This window comes from Pelodiscus sinensis, chromosome 24 (genome assembly GCF_049634645.1).
Source record: "Pelodiscus sinensis isolate JC-2024 chromosome 24, ASM4963464v1, whole genome shotgun sequence".
Classification (NCBI taxonomy): domain Eukaryota; kingdom Metazoa; phylum Chordata; order Testudines; family Trionychidae; genus Pelodiscus; species Pelodiscus sinensis.
This window is the reverse complement of record NC_134734.1, coordinates 3,257,005-3,272,168: the sequence shown is the minus strand read 5'-3', so window position 1 is coordinate 3,272,168 and position 15,164 is coordinate 3,257,005. Positions and strand designations below refer to the sequence as shown.

General features: G+C 64.6%; 2 protein-coding genes across 3 annotated transcripts; both read right to left on the bottom strand.

Moving 5' to 3' along the window:
* Positions 1-35: 35 nt before the first annotated feature.
* Positions 36-3,852, bottom strand: C24H19orf84 (chromosome 24 C19orf84 homolog). Its single transcript, XM_075907885.1, has 2 exons — positions 3,731-3,852; positions 36-2,681 (listed from the first exon to the last, which is right to left on the bottom strand). The coding sequence occupies exons 1-2, from the start codon at positions 3,763-3,765 to the stop codon at positions 1,466-1,468; spliced, it is 1,251 nt and encodes a 416-aa protein (XP_075764000.1). The 5' UTR covers positions 3,766-3,852; the 3' UTR covers positions 36-1,465.
* A 765-nt stretch (positions 3,853-4,617) lies between these two features.
* LOC142819617 (NACHT, LRR and PYD domains-containing protein 12-like) lies at positions 4,618-14,674 on the bottom strand. Of its 2 annotated transcripts, none has more exons than XM_075907869.1 (8): positions 14,553-14,674; positions 12,767-13,094; positions 10,881-10,973; positions 10,302-10,358; positions 7,329-9,084; positions 6,542-6,628; positions 6,017-6,184; positions 4,618-5,531 (listed from the first exon to the last, which is right to left on the bottom strand). In XM_075907869.1, exons 1-8 carry the CDS (start codon positions 14,616-14,618, stop codon positions 5,222-5,224), a joined length of 2,865 nt encoding a protein of 954 aa, XP_075763984.1. In that variant the 5' UTR covers positions 14,619-14,674; the 3' UTR covers positions 4,618-5,221. The 2 variants fall into 2 exon arrangements, with proteins under 2 accessions (XP_075763984.1, XP_075763983.1); XM_075907868.1 differs by having other exon boundaries at positions 12,767-13,097; positions 14,553-14,657.
* Between the last annotated feature and the right edge of the window lie 490 nt (positions 14,675-15,164).

Below are 15,164 nucleotides of genomic sequence, written 5' to 3'. Positions count from 1 at the left end.
ACCGCAGACGCAATAAACGCCACCCACCCTTTCAATCGCTAGACAGTCGAGAGAAACGTTTATTGCCGAACAGCCGCATTTTAACAGTCGACTGTACTCGAGATCTGGGGCAGTTTGCAGCCAAACCGGCTCACCCGTGTGATCGATACAGACTTCTACAGAGCCACCTTCAAACTTTTACATCTCCCCTGAGAAAGGGTTTCAACATGTTTGAAAAACTCACAGTCCAACTCTCTTTACAAACACCATTTAACACGGTTGGGGATTCAACTCTACCAACACTCGGAAACAGCCTGGCTCTTGGGGTGTTTTCAAACCTAGACAGGAAACCACACACCAGAAACTACAAAGGTGATGCTACAAAATAAAAGATGGGAAGGTGGCAGGGAAAACACACAGAATAGTTGGGGAGGCACCAAACTTTTGAGTCCCCGACCTTTGACGTTGCAAACGTAGGCCCCGATCTTACGAAGTTCGGCCGTTCTTTTCAGAGCCCCGCGCAACCTGTGCGCATCCACACAACACGCAGGCTTGTTTGCCTCCTGGGGGAGTTACAGATATGAACCACCTCACTAATTTGCAGGATGCGGGGAGACTAACTGAAGCTTCGTTTTCTAACGCGGGTAAAACAGCAAACGTTTGCGTTACTGAGAGAAGCCCCCACGAGGTGGTCCTAGGGGGAAGAAGACGGGGGATTTGGGGTTGGTGTCCTGGTTCTTACCCAAACCTCAGAAAGTAACAAAGTAAGAGACACAAATGCCAGGAATTTGGCACCATCGGTTGCTTTTTGGGCAACCTCCCGTTTCTGATCATTTGAAAACCTAAATCAACGTTAAAATCTTTGGACGGGGAAAGAGACGAGTTTGGGGCACGGGAGGGAGGGTTGCTCAAGGCAGAGATTAGGGTGGGAAGACCAGAGGTAGAAAGTTTCTTTCGGGGTGGACGGTCACAGGCAGAGGGCTAGGAAGGGAGGGTCATGGGTAGGCGATTTCTTTGGGTGGGGGTTAGAAGGATCGTGGGTAGAGGAGACCAGGAATGGAGACTTGGGGGTAGAAACCTTGTTTGGGGCAGAGGATCACGGGAAAAGGGTTAGGGAGGGTCCTGGGTGTCGAGCCAGGAAGACAGGCTCACGGGTAGGCTTGCTGGGGCAGAAGTTAGGAATAGAAGCTCATGAGTAGAAGACCCGTTGGGGTGGAGGCCAGGAAGGGAGGATCATGGGTGACTTGTTTGGGGTGGGGGTTAGGAGGCATGGAGACTTGAGAGTCTTGTTTGGGGCAGAGGATCATGGGAAGAGGACAAGGAATGGAGGATTGTGGGTAGACAACCTGTGGGAAGGGAGGTTGACGGGTAGGCGGCTGAACATGGCAATTAACAAACGAGGCCGTGGCTGAACTCGGCAGTGCCCACGGAGCCAGGGATGGGCGCTCTGCCGGGAGACCCCCGAGGCCCTCACTTCGGCCCAGGCTCACGCGCTGTCCTTGCTCTCCGCAGCGGCAGGGGCGGGGTCTGCCCGCCTGGCTGCAAAATCGCCGAGCTCAGCCAACCCGCGGCCACGTGGGCCTCCCTCTCCCGGGCGCTGCATCCCACCTTCAGCAGCGCCCCCCTGGGGCTTGCCTGCCCGGCGGGGCTCCGAACCGGCGCTAGAGCCCCTCTGCACGTCAGAGAAAAGGTTCTGGAGATAGCTGGAGAAGGTGCTGTCCTTGGCAGCCGGTCGGGGCGTTTTCTTCTCCTGGCCGGAGGCCGCTTGAACCTTTGAAGGCACCTCTGCAGGCGGGGGAACCGCTGGTACCGATTTGGGGGGCTCCTCATACTCTTTTTCCCAGTCTTCTCCTTCCTGGGACGCCGGGAGGCCAGCTTGGGAAGACTTGGCTTTCTCCGAGACGCTCCGTTGGGCGGTGGATCCGGCATAATCCGCCTCCCAGTCTTCCCCAGTGGCTTTGGCTGCCTTGGTTTCCCCTGGGCCAGACCCCCATCTCTGCGGGCACCCACTAGACCATCTCTTCGCCCCCGGGGCATCCCAGGGGCGGCCATCTTGGTTCCGCTTCCTGGCTGCATAATCTGAACCCGGGGCTCTCCTGGATCCCGGGTTCCACAGCCCCGCCTTCCGAGGGGCAGATTCCTCCTCGCCCCGTGGCCTCTGCCCGCCCCAGGGCCGACTGAAATCCTTCTGCCCCCTTGCTCGTCCGTTCTCCCCCCAGCTCCTCGGCGACGGGGACCCACGCCGCTCCCACCTTGGAGAGAAGTCCTGCCAGTCGCCGCGGACCCCGGAAATCCCTTGGGAGTAGCCGGCGCTGCTCTGCCCCACGGCGCTGGACCCATAGCACCCCACCTGAGCCTGCTGCGGGTTGGCACAAGCCGGCAGGGGGGCGCAGCAGTAGTGTGGCTGGCACCTGCAGCCCAGTGCTTGCTGGGGAGGCGCACCGTGGCCCAGGGCCAGGGCCCCCTGGCCGCCGTAGAGGGGCGTCTGTGGCAAGGCCGAGTAGGCCCCCATGAGGGCGCTGTTGAGCAGGTAGGACAGGGCGTCTAGCCGGATGGGCACTGTGATGGAGGAGAGGGCCCCTGCCGAGGGGCGGCCCAGGATCCAAGGGGTACCAGAGGCGGGCATGGGGCAGGAGGGCACCACAGGAATCTTCTCCAGCGCAGTCTGGTCCGATGCGGGCGGCTCCGTGGGGCTGGGGGAGCTGTGGGGGGAACGGCAAAGGGGGTCAGAGATTCCACCCTCCTGACAGGATGAGAATTCGGGGGCTTGGGGCTTAAGGGGCCTGCAGAGGAAGGGGTGGTGGTCGGGGGGGGGGGGATATGTGGGGCGAGCCGGCCTCGGAGTGAGTAGGGTTTGAGGGTGGTGCAGGAAGGGGAACCCCTGGGGGATGGAGGGTCCCTATGGGGCAGGAGGTGCTGTCCTGGCTGGGTGGGGTCTCTGAAGCTAGAAGGGGGGTTCGCCCAAGGGGCAGGATACCCTGGCTGGAGGGAGTAAGGGAGAGGGGGTTCGGATGGGGGCACAGGTCTCTGCTTGCGGGCTCTATGGGCTGGAAGTGGCTTCCCCTGGGGGGCAGGTGGCATGTGGTGGTGGGATTGATGGACTGGGTGCAGTTCCCATGGGGAGGCTGGGAGACCTACTGGATAGAGCGGGGGTGTCATGTAGAGCAGGCAGTCTCCAGCTGGGGTGAACTATGGGGCTGGGAGGGAGCTCACAGAGGACTAGGGGTCTCCGGCTGGGGATCCCATGGGGGGCTGGGGTTTAAGGGGCATTGGAATGGAAGGGGCTTTGGGGGCTGTGGGGCGGAGGGGGGTCCCAGGCTGGGGGAACCCATGAGAGGCTGAGAAGTGCATGGGGTACAGGGCAGCCCTACGGAGGGTTGGGGGCTCCTATGGGGTGCTGGGAGTCTGGTTCCTTGACTGAGGGGTCCCGGGGAAGGCTGGGGGCCCGTGGGACCGAAGGGGGCTCCATGGGGTGTCTATGTGGAAGAGGGATCCCTGGGTGGGGAGGGTCCCAGGCTCGGGGGGGGGGTGGGATGGGGGGTTCCATGGAGGGTCCTGTGGGAGGCCCCGTGGGGAGCCGAGGCGCCTATGGGGCACAAGGCCGTGGGACGGGGGATTCTGTGGGGCAGGGGCCCGGCTGGCCCCGCCTGGGGGATCTATGGGTCGGGGGAGCTTGGGGGGCTGTGGCTGAGTGGGGGGTCCCCTGGGGCTGGGCGGGGTGCAGGAGGGGTTGGGGGGCAGCGCCCCTCACCCCGCGCTCCGGGCGGCCCCGCTCGGCCCCTCCATGCCCCGCGGCTCGTGGCTCCCCGGGCCGCACAAACCGTCCCAGCGGCCGCCACGCGGTGGGGCGTGGCCGAAAGGGGCGGGGCTTGTGAGGCGAGGGGGCGGGGCCGTAAGGCGCGGGGGCGGGGCTTGAAAAGGACGGGGTGACGTCAGTTTTCTGAAGTTGGACTTTCCTGGGATGTGGGCGTGGCCAGTGTCTATTTGGGGCGGGGTTTAATCAGATGGGCGGGGCCTTTGGCTCAGCTTCTTCTCCCAGGGGTCTCTCTAAAGGAGCTCAGCCCCCTGGCTCTGCCCCCGCCCCCTGGCCTGGCCACCCCGGGCTAGGGGAGCAGCCCAGCGGCCAATCGCTGCCTACCAGGGTTGGGGGGCTGGGATGAAGTGAGGGACAACGGTTCCCCGCATGGGTCTCTCCCCCAGACCCTCCCTCTCCATCCATACAAGCACAGATTGGCGGCTCTGGGGCAGGGAAGAGGCACCAGGTGTTTGGGGGTGAACCAGGATTGAACCCTCCGAATATGGGGAAAGGGGTAGGGAGAATGGTTTGACCTGGGTTATAGGGGGCTCCATGGGGAGAATGGGGAGCTAGGGTAGAGGGGGGCAGCAGGATGATCCTCCCCTGTCGCCCATCCATCGATTCCGTAAACTAATTGGACCAATATTTCACCCTTTGTATGAGCCACGTAATGCCAGCTAATAAGCTCCCAGCCTTGCCCCCTGGCACCACCATGGGGCATTGGGACCAGCTCTGACTCCCAGGGGTGAGCCCCACCCCACTCCCTGCAGCACAGCACCCCCCAACACCATGCAGGGGCATCGAGGTCAGCCCCCACGACAAAGGGGATAGAGCAACACAAATAATAGTAAAACAAATTTATTTTCAATATCTTCCAATATCTCCCTTTTTAGGCGAATTTACATAAAAACATTCACGCCCCAGAACCAGCAGATATTGAAACTATCAGAGGAGTGTGGCTCTGAAGATTCCCCGCCATTGCAGGCAAGCAGATATGTTCTAGTGTGTGTCACGTCCCCTATAATGCTCAGAACAAGGGAGATTCTCTCTATCTCCCAGACACTGGGTTCTGTCCCAGCTCTTACAGTGAAATTCCCATGCACACTCCTCCCTCCCTCCCTTCTCCCTCCCATGCCTTGCAGACGTGGGAAAAGGGGGCTCAGACACCCCAGGACTCTGCTGGGGCTGGTAGCAATGCTCGAGGGATGATGGGGAGTGCCTGCCCTATTGGGAAGGGGGCTGAGAACCCCACGGTTCATTACACACAGCCCTTTGGATGGGATCAGAGCCGGCGCCCCCTAGAGGGGCAAGGCCCCATATTCTGTGTCCAGCGCCCCCAGACACCGTTACTCTCTACAGCTTTACCCAGATGGTGGCACCATGGGGATCTCCATGGGTGTCTCCCCCTGGTGGTGGGAAGGAGACTAGCAACGAGACGTGCAGGTCCTAGCACCTTTCCTCCCCCACGAGGGTGCCTAGCTCCTTCTTCAGCTCCTGGATTTTGGCCCGGGCCTCGGGGCTAACCCGGGTATTGTCCAAGTCCGGGAGGACGGAGAGGATGCAGCGCAAGGCATCGGCGTTCTTCACGGCGTCCATCTGGTCGGGGTCAGCCTTGATCTCTTCCACCCAGTCCAGGTAGGCCTGCAGCAGGCCCATGTCGCTCTCGAACGTGCTGATCACCGTCAGGCCCGGCTTGCACCGCCTCAGCTCCGCCAGCACCTGCTGCCCGGCCTCGCTCAGCCGGTTCCCCACAATGCTGCCAGGGCGGGGAGACTATGTCAGGGCGTCGCAGCGCTGCAGCTGCCTCTGGGGTGCAGCAGCTGGGGGCTGGCAGGGAGCTAGTTGCGGGGGGGGTTACATCGTGTGTTGAGATGCGGGCGGAGAGTGGTGGCTGTTTATGAAGGGATCCCTCACCCAGCGTTGAAATGCGGCCACCTCTGGGGTGGGGCGGGAAGGCTGTTCATACGGGGGTCCCTCACCTGAGGCTGGGATGCAGCACCAAGGCTACAACAGATTGCCAGGGGAGAGCTCCCCTCCCCCCTCACAGCACAGTGCCCCCTAGTGCCATGCTAAGGCACTGCTGCTCTAACCACTAGTCCCCAGTGCCAGGGGAGGACACCCCCCCCCCACCTATGCAGCCCAGCGCCCCTAGTGCTGCCCTAGGGGTCAGACCGCCAGAGGAGCCCCCCCCCACCCCGCCCAGCAGCCCGGCGCCCCCTACAGGGCAGCCCAGGCACTCACGTCAGCAGCCGGAGGCTGGTGTTGGCCTGCAGGCAGGGCAGCATGTTCTCCAGGCCGCTGTCGGTGATGCCGGTGATGTCCAGGTAGAGCTCCTGCAGGGTGCGGTTGTCCTGCAGCGCCTCCCACAGCCGCCGCGCCCCCTCCGAGCCCAGGCAGTTCCCGCACAGCCTGCCGGGAAGCAGGGCAGGATCCATCCAAGAGTTCGGAAGGAGCTGGCCCAGAAATGACCCCCGCCCGACGGCTCTGGGTGCATCCCCCCTTCTCCCTCGGAAGGGGACTCGTTCCCCATGGCCCGGCCAGCCCGGGCATCGGTTAGTGCCCAAGGGCAGGGTGGGGGAGGTGCTTGTTCCTGTGGGGAACAGGGCTGAGCCTGGCAAACTCCATCCCCCGTGGAGCTAGAGGGGCCCAAAGCCCACATCCTGCCCCTCCCCCCACACTGGGGCAGGATCAGAGCCAGTGCCCCCTCGAGGGGAGTGGCCCCGGACCCCATCCCTCACCCCCTGCCCAGGGCCCCGGCTCACTCACATCAGCCGTTTCACTTGGCACTGTGGGGATCTCAGCACCTCAGCCTCTAATGCGGCCGCCTCCGTGTCCAGGGAGTTGTAGCGCAGCCTGTGGGGGGAAGGGGGAGGACCACGTGAGCGGGGAGCTCCTGCTCCCACAATCTGGGATAGAACCCAGGAGTCCTGGCTCCCAGCCTCCCCAGCTCTAACCACTAGCCCCCACTCCCCTTCCACAGCCAGAACCGAGGAGTTCTGGCTCCCAGCCTCCCCAGCTCTAACCACTAGCCCCCACTCCCCTCCCACAGCCAGAACCCAGTTCTGGCTCCCAGCCTCCCCAGCTCTAACCACTAGCCCCCACTCCTCTCCCACAGCCAGAACCCAGGAGTCCTGGCTCCCAGCCTCCCCAGCTCTAACCACTAGCCCCCACTCCCCTTCCACAACCAGAACCCAGGAGTTCTGGCTCCCAGCCTCCCCAGCTCTAACCACTAGCCCCCACTCCCCTCCCACAGCCAGAACCCAGTTCTGGCTCCCAGCCTCCCCTGCTCTAACCACTAGCCCCCACTCCCCTCCCACAGCCAGAACCCAGGAGTTCTGGCTCCCAGCCTCCCCTGCTCTAACCACTAGCCCCCACTCCCCTTCCACAACCAGAACCCAGGACTGGCTCTCAGCCTCCCTCACTCTAACCACTAGCCCCCACTCCCCTCCCACAGCCAGAACCCAGGAGTCCTGGCTCCTTGCCCCTCCCCCACCGCTAGCCCCCACTCCCTCCCCGAGTGGGGCTAGAGCCCAGGCCCCCGCCCCCCACTCACTGCAGCGTCTCGCAGCGGTGCAGCAGCCCCCGGATCCTGCGCAGCCCGGCCATGCCCATGTTGCTGAAGCTCAGGTTGAGGTTCTTGAGCCGCCCGGGCTCCGAGGCCCCCAGCACGTAGGCCAGGGCGGCGCAGTCGGCCGGGCTGAGGGCCACCTTGTAGAGGTCGACGTCCTCCAGCTCACGGGCCACCCGGCCCGTCACCTCCTCCTGGCGCAGCTCGGCCACGCAGTGCACGAGCGAGAGGAGGCGCTTCCCCGGGCCGGCACTGAGCCTCCTCCCCAGCCAGGCCGCCGCCGGCTCCAGCATGTCCCCGGAGAAGGCTCCGGCCACGCCCGCCAGCTCCCCCCTCATCCCGGAGGGCAGCAGCCCCATGAAGAACCTGGCGAACATCTCGAGGTCCTCCCAGCAGTGCTGGCGGCCCTGCAGGAGCTGCTGGGTGCGGCGGAGGAGGCCGGAGCCGTCTGGAGCGGCCCAGGAGGGCGCCGGGTCCCCGTCCCGCCGGGTAGAACCTTCCCACCAGAGCTCCAGGCAGGGCGTGAGGTCCTCGGCGCCAGGCGCCAGGGCGGCCACGCAGTAGAGCGCGGCCAGGAACTCCTGCACCGTCACGTGGAAGAAGCGGTACCCCACGTGGTGGTCTCCCAGGAAGATGGGGTTGAGGAAGGCGACTGGAAGGTCTTGGGAGTCGAAGCCAAATTCCCGCAGCTCCTCGATGCTCAGGCGTCTCTTGCCAGCCAAGAGGGCGGCGTACGCCAGGCGCCCCAGGTGCCGGAGCAGCTGCCCGGCCCCCGGCTCGGGAGGCCAGCCGTGTCCCAGCAGGGTGGCGAGATAGCAGCGGTAGACGTCGGTGAGGGTGGCGGGCAGGGAGGGAGCAGCCTCCCCAGTGGCCGGGAAGGACTTTGCCAGGGCGGTGCACAGGATGAAGCAGTAGAGGGGGATGAAGCAGAGCCCGGCTAAGCCGGGGTGGCCGGCGATGTAGCTGGAGACGGCGGCGGTGCGCTCGGCATCCCGGAAGAACCGGCACAGGTAGTCCTCCAGCTGGGCCTCGTGGAAGCCCAGGATCAGCAAGTGGCGATCAAACGGGGTGCTGGAGAGGGCCGGGCAGGGCCGGGACGTCACCACGACGGTGGCCCCGGGCAGCAGGGTCCCCTCGAGGAGGCCCCGCACCACATCCCTGGCATGGGCCGGGTGGTCGGTCTGGTGGCAGGGAGTTCCGCTGTCCAGCAGCTGTGGGAATTCATCCAAACCGTCCAGGAGGAGGAGCAGGTCCCGGGGCCGCGCCAGCAGCTCGGGCAGCACCTCCTGGAGGTGGGGGCGCCTGTCGCAGATCAGCCCCTCCAGGGTGACCGGGCCGGGCGCCATGCTGAGCTCCCGGCAGCAGAAATCCAGGGCGCAAAGGGGACCCTGGAAAGCCGCCCCCAGGGCCCAGTCATGGAGGATCTTCTGCACGATCGCACTTTTGCCGATGCCGGCGGCGCCGCTCAGGGCCACCCGGCGGGGGGGCTGGGTGGCGGGGGGCAGCGGGGCCAGGAGGCGGGCCAGGGGGACCTGCTGGGGGGCGTGGAGGGGCAGCAGGCGGGCCCAGCGGCTGGCCAGGGTCCGGTACTCGTGCCCGGGGGGCGCGGCGGGGCCAGGGGGGGCCAGGAGCAGCGGGGCGAAGCAGATCTCGATGTGGCCGCAAGAGTGGAGGTCGTACTTGTTGGCGCACAGCTGCTCGGTGTGCCGCAGCAGGGAGGCCCGATGGCGCTGCAGGGCGGCTGGGGGACAGGGGGTGTCATGTGTCTGCGCCTCGAGCCCCCGGGCCTGCCCCTCGCACCTCCGTCCGCCTCCAGCTGCCCCTCCCCTGCCCCTGCCCCATCCCCGCCCCCGCCCCCATGTCCCTGCAACTCCCCCAATCCCCAACCCTGCCCCCCTTTCAATCCCCATCCCCCTGCAACTCCCCCAGCCCCCTGCCCCTCTCCCATCCCCCTGCAACTCCTCCAATCCCCAACCCTGCCCCCCTTCCAATCCCCATCCTCCTGCAACTCCCCCAGCCCCCCCGCCCCTCTCCCATCCCCCTGCAACTCCCCCAGCCCCACCCCCGCCCCCCTTCCAATCCCCATCCCCCTGCAACTCCCCCAGCCCCACCCCCGCCCCCCTTCCAATCTCCATCCCTCTGCAACTCCCCCAGCCCCACCCCCGCCCCCTTCCAATCCCCATCCCCCTGCAACTCCTCCAATCCACAACCCTGCCCCCCTTCCAATACCCATCCCCCTGCAACTCCCCCAGCCCCACCCCTGCCCCTGCTCCCATCCCCCTGCAACTGCCCCAATCCCCAACCCTGCCCCCCTTCCAATACCCATCCCCCTGCAACTCCCCCAGCCCCACCCCCGCCCCCTCCCATCCCCCTGCAACTCCCCCAATCCCCAACCCTGCCCCCCTTCCAATACCCATCCCTCTGCAACTCCCCCAGCCCCACCCCCGCCCCTCTCCCATCCCCCTGCAACTCCCCCAATCCCCAACCCTGCCCCCCTTCCAATACCCATCCCTCTGCAACTCCCCCAATCCCCAACCCTGCCCCCCTTCCAATACCCATCCCTCTGCAACTCCCCCAGCCCCACCCCTGCCCCTCTCCCATCCCCCTGCAACTCCCCCAATCCCCAACCCTGCCCCCCTTCCAATACCCATCCCTCTGCAACTCCCCCAGCCCCACCCCTGCCCCTCTCCCATCCCCCTGCAACTCTCACAATCCTCGATCCCCAACCCTGCCCCTGCTCCCATCCCCCTGCAACTGCCCCAATCCACGACCTGCCCCCCAGGACTCCCTCAACCCCCATCTCTGTCCCTGACTCACCCCCAGCCCCGAGAGCCTCTCCCAGCTCCCCTAACCCAACCCACCAGTCTGGGTCCTGCTCCCAGGCCCCAACCCTCCCCCCTTCCGTCTGTCACCCCAGCTCTCCACCCCCGACGCCCGAGCTCCCCCTGGCCTCTCTACCTTTCAGCTGGGGGCTCGGGGCCTTTCTGAAGCTCAGGTTCCCGGGGTGCTCGCCGCCTGTCAGACATGGGACAAGTGTCCTTGTTGCTGGGGGAAGGACCCAGATCCAGGCCCCACAGTTGGGTGGGCCCAGCCCCTCCTTACCCACACCTCCCCCATCGCACCCTGCGCTGGCCTCAGAACTGGGGTGAGAGCCCCGGAGTACTGACTCCACGCTCCCCCAGATCCCGTCCTGCCCCCCAGAGCCAGCGAGAGACCCCCGGAGTCCTGGCTCCCACCCCCCCTTTTCTAACCACTAGGCCTCACCCCCCTCCTGGTGTGAGTAAGGGAACCCAGGACTCCTGGCGCCAAACCCCTCTCCTCTAACCACTAGGCCTCAGACCCTTCCCAGAGCCAGCGAGAGAATCCCAGAGTCCTGGCTCCCACTCCCCTCCTCTAACCACTAGACCTCACACCCTCTCCCAGAGCTGGTGAGAGCTCCCAGCCCACTAGACCCCACTCCCCTCTCAGCGTGTGCCTGGGGCTGATGGTTGCTCCCTGGTAAGATGGTTGCCGGGTGCGGGGGTAGGGGAGTCTCACCTGGTCCCTCTTGGGCTGGCTTATACTTCTTGCCATTTTTCCGCAGGATTTTCCGCAGGAAGGAGTGATGGGATTTTGGAGGCCTGGGACTGACTGGGAAAGAAAGGGGATGGAAGGGTGGGCGAGTGGACAGAGAGAAGACCGGTGGGTGGGGACAAAACGACGTGAGCGGAAGCAGGTTGGACGGACAGACAGACGGACGGAACGCGGATGTGTCCTAGGCTGGCCACAAAGGGGGCGGATGGGGGGCTGGAGGTGTGGGTAGGTACACGTAAAAAGGCCACTGGGCTGGGTGGAAGGCGCGGGAATGGAAGACTGGCTGGGCGCCCCCTGGGGGCTGTATGGGCCACGCGTGGGCGTGACCGGGCCGTGACAGATATAAAAAGGGATAATCGGCCGTGTCTATAAAAGCATGGACAGACGGATGGACGGAGGGCTGGTAGCGGCAGGGCCGACTTATCCATTTGGCGCAGTAGGCACAGTGCCTAGAACCCACGATACTTTTAGAGGCCCACGAAAATGCTTTCATTTCTTTTAAAATCAGAAGAAAAAAATGAACTTTTAGGGGTGAAGAAAACGTTTTAATTTTTTTCTCACATCAGAAAAAAATGACACTTTTAGGGCCCATGAAAATCTATTACATTTTGCCTAAAACAGAAAAAAAAAATGTTGAAGTATTTAAAGTCACATCAAAAATAATTGTTAATATTTTTTTAATGGAGGAAGGGCCCACGAAGGCAAAAGTGCCTCGGGCCCACGAAAGTCATAATGCGGCCCTGGGTAGCGGGGCGGGGGGTGTTGCTTGTACAGAGAGTGAGGAAGGGCGGGCGGGCGGGCGGGCGGACTGGAAGGGGGAGGGTGGCTCTGTCAGGGTGGGTGGACACAGAACCCGACTGGCCGTGTGGGTAAGGAGCTGGGGAGATGACGGGGGCTGGGGGGGGGTGGAGGGGGCATGGGACACACACAGGCCACCGGCCGGGCACATAGGGCTGCCAGGTGTCTGGTATTGGCCTGGACAGTCCAGTATGTATTTGCAGCCTCTGTCCAGTAAAAAGAAACCAGCTTGGGACATTCCACCCCCCCACCACCACATGCTGAATTTGGCAGGGGTGGGGGGGAGTGGTGGGTGTGGGGATTTAAAGGCACAGCGCCTTTCTTTTGTGCCTTTTTTTTTTTCACTCAACCAATGTTTTTCCCTGCCATGTTCGGTATTTTTTTTTTAAGTATCTGGCAACCCTACAGGCACAAGACCGAGCTCACTCCGCTCATAGGAGGAAAATCTTAGCAGGAACATGCCCCCCAGCCACCCTGCCCGAGTTCATGCAATGCAAGTTGGGTGAATGCAATTGCAGGAGAGTTGCAGAGGGGGGGTGTATGGCGGCCAAACTCATCCCTGTTGGTAGGAGGACACTGGGAGGAGTTCTTAGAGGGGTCACACGACACCCTTTCCTTCTGGTCATGTGTCCATCTTGACCCCAGGAGTACTATCTCCAGGGTGGGACTTCTGGTGGCAAGGGGCGTGGCTAATGGGATCAGGGGGCGTGGCTAAAGTGTTCCTAATTTGGGTTCAAAAAATATGGTCACCATACTCACGGGGCCAGGCCTGCCCACCCCTCACCAAACCAGCCAGTGGCCCAGGCTGAGGGGTGCCCCCTAGTGGGGCCACCCCCCTCCATCCCACCCAGTGCTCTGCCTCGGGGCTAGGGGGCACCCTCCTAGTGGGGCCAAGCCCTGCATTCCGCCCCCCCCATGCCACCCAGTGCTCTGCCTCAGGGCTAGGGGGCACCCTCCTAGTGGGGCCAAGCCCTGCATCCCGTCTCCCCATGCCACCCAGTGGCCTGCCCCAGGGCAGTGTGGGTGCTGGCGCCCCTGCGGGCAGGCCCTACCTGGCCGCGTTGGAGCCGGTGCGCTCTGCGTCTGGAGGTTGTTCGCCTGCAGCCACTGCTGCACCTTGGCGCCGTAGGCCTCGCCCAGCTCCCCCAGCGCCCGCAGGAAGTCCTGGCTCTGCCTGGCCCCCCGGTTGGCCCACTCCAGCAGCGCGATGACCTGGTTGGGCGGGGGGGCCGTCTCCAGAAGGGCGAAGTACTCAGCCTGGCTCAGCGCCCCCGCATCGTGCAGCCAGCGCAGCAGGGGCTGGGGGTTCTCTTTGAGCCAGTCCAGCAGGGCCTGCTGGTGCTGCTGGAGCAGCGGGCGGGAGTCCTGGGGGGCTGGCATCTGCTGGGGAGAGATGCAGAGAACCCAGGAGTCCTGGCTCCCGGCCCTCCCAGCACTAACCACTAGACCTCACTGCCTTCCCGGAGCCAGGGAGAGAACCCAGGAGTCCTGGCTCCCGGCCCTCCCAGCACTAACCACTAGACTTTACTGCCTTCCCGGAGCCAGGGAGAGAACCCAGGAGTCCTGGCTCCCGGCCCTCCCAGCACTAACCACTAGACTTTACTGCCTTCCCGGAGCCAGGGAGAGAACCCAGGAGTCCTGGCTCCCGGCCCTCTCAGGGCTAACCGCTAGACCTCACTGCCTTCCCGGAGCCAGGGAGAGAACCCAGGAGTCCTAGCTCCTGGCCCTCTCAGGGCTAACCGCTAGACCTCACTGCCTTCCCGGAGCCAGGGAGAGAACCCAGGAGTCCTGGCTCCCGGCCCTCTCAGGGCTAACCGCTAGACCTCACTGCCTTCCCGGAGCCAGGGAGAGAACCCAGGAGTCCTGGCTCCCGGCCCTCTCAGGGCTAACCGCTAGACCTCACTGCCTTCCCGGAGCCAGGGAGAGAACCCAGGAGTCCTGGCTCCCGGCCCTCCCAGCACTAACCACTAGACTTTACTGCCTTCCCGGAGCCAGAGAAAAAAACCAGGAGTCCTGGCTCCCGGCCCTCCCAGCACTAACCACTAGACCTCACTGCCTTCCCGGAGCCAGGGAGAAAACCCAGGAGTTCTAGGTCCCAGAGCGCCCCCCCACCCCGCCCCACTGTTAATAGAGGAGCAGGGTACCAGCTGGCTGGCTGCGCCCCCTCCTGCCCCACTCCCACCCCCTAGCGCCCTCTCTGATCGCCGGAGGGAGCCTGCTCCTCCCCCATGGCTGGTCCCCATCCAGTCTCCAGCCCAGCTGGGCCAAAGCACCTGCCCGGGACACTGAGTAGGGAGGCGGAGGGAGCCAGGGAGGGGGCGGGCCGGGACTTATCTCTGCTGGCTCCAAGGAACAGAGACGTTGCCCTTTCGTTCTCCTGATCCAGCCAGCAAGTCCCTGGGCGGGGGGTGGGGAGCTCGGGGGGCCGGGAATAGGGCCCAGGGGCCTTTCCCCTCTAGGGGGCACTGCCTCCAAGCCAGCCCCTCTCCTTCAGTGTCTGTGACATGAGTGTGTCCGGTCTCAGCCCCCCGGCTAGGGGCGTCTCCCGCACGAGCTACCCCCCCCCCCCCCCCCGCTTGCTGGCAGCTCCAGCGGACAGGTGACGGCTGGATGGGCCCCAGGAACTGAACTCCTCAGCTCCCTGCTCTAACCATTACACCCTGCTCCCCTCGCGGAGCTGGGAGAGAACTCAGGAGTCCTGGCTCCCTCTCAGCCCTTCTGGACCCCACTGCCCCGCCTCCCCTCCTGCCCAAGCCCGGGGAGCACTCAGGAGTCCTGGCTCCCCCAGTCCCCCTCTAACCACTAGACCTGCCCTGCCCCCCGGGGTGCGGGTCCTACCTGGGCCCGCGCAGCCCCTGAGCCTGCTCCCGCAGGGGCTCCTAGCACAGCCTGGGGGTCAATCATTAACCACGGGCAGGCGCATGGAAGGCTGGGTAAGCGCCTCCCTCCCCCCCCCCCCCCCCGCCGGGGGAGAGCAGGGCCTGGGAGCCGGGACTCGCCCCAGCTCTGGGGAGGAGTGAGGGCTAGTGGTTAGAGCAGGGGGGTTGTTCTGTCGCAGCGCATGGACATGCTGGCGACTTGGTCCGGGTGCATGTAACGGGGGGTGACAGGAAACAGCTGGGGGGAGGCTGGGCCCAGCCTGGGGCAGTGGGAGGTCGTGGGGTCCCCGGGGGGCTGCGCAGGAAGCGGTGTGGTTTTCCTTGCTAGGGGGCCTTGACAATGAGCCCCCCTCGGAGCCCTGCTGGTGCCCTTCACTCCCGCCCCCCAGTCCTGCCAGTGTCCCCTCCCCCCGACTCGCAGTCCCGGCCAGCCCAGCCCCCCCCCCAGCCCTGCCAGTGTCCCCTCCCCCCGACCCGCAGTCCCGGCCAGCCCAGCCCCCCCCCCCAGCCCTGCCAGTGTCCCCTCCCCTCCCCCCCCGACCCGCAGCCCCGGCCAGCCCAGCCCCCCCCC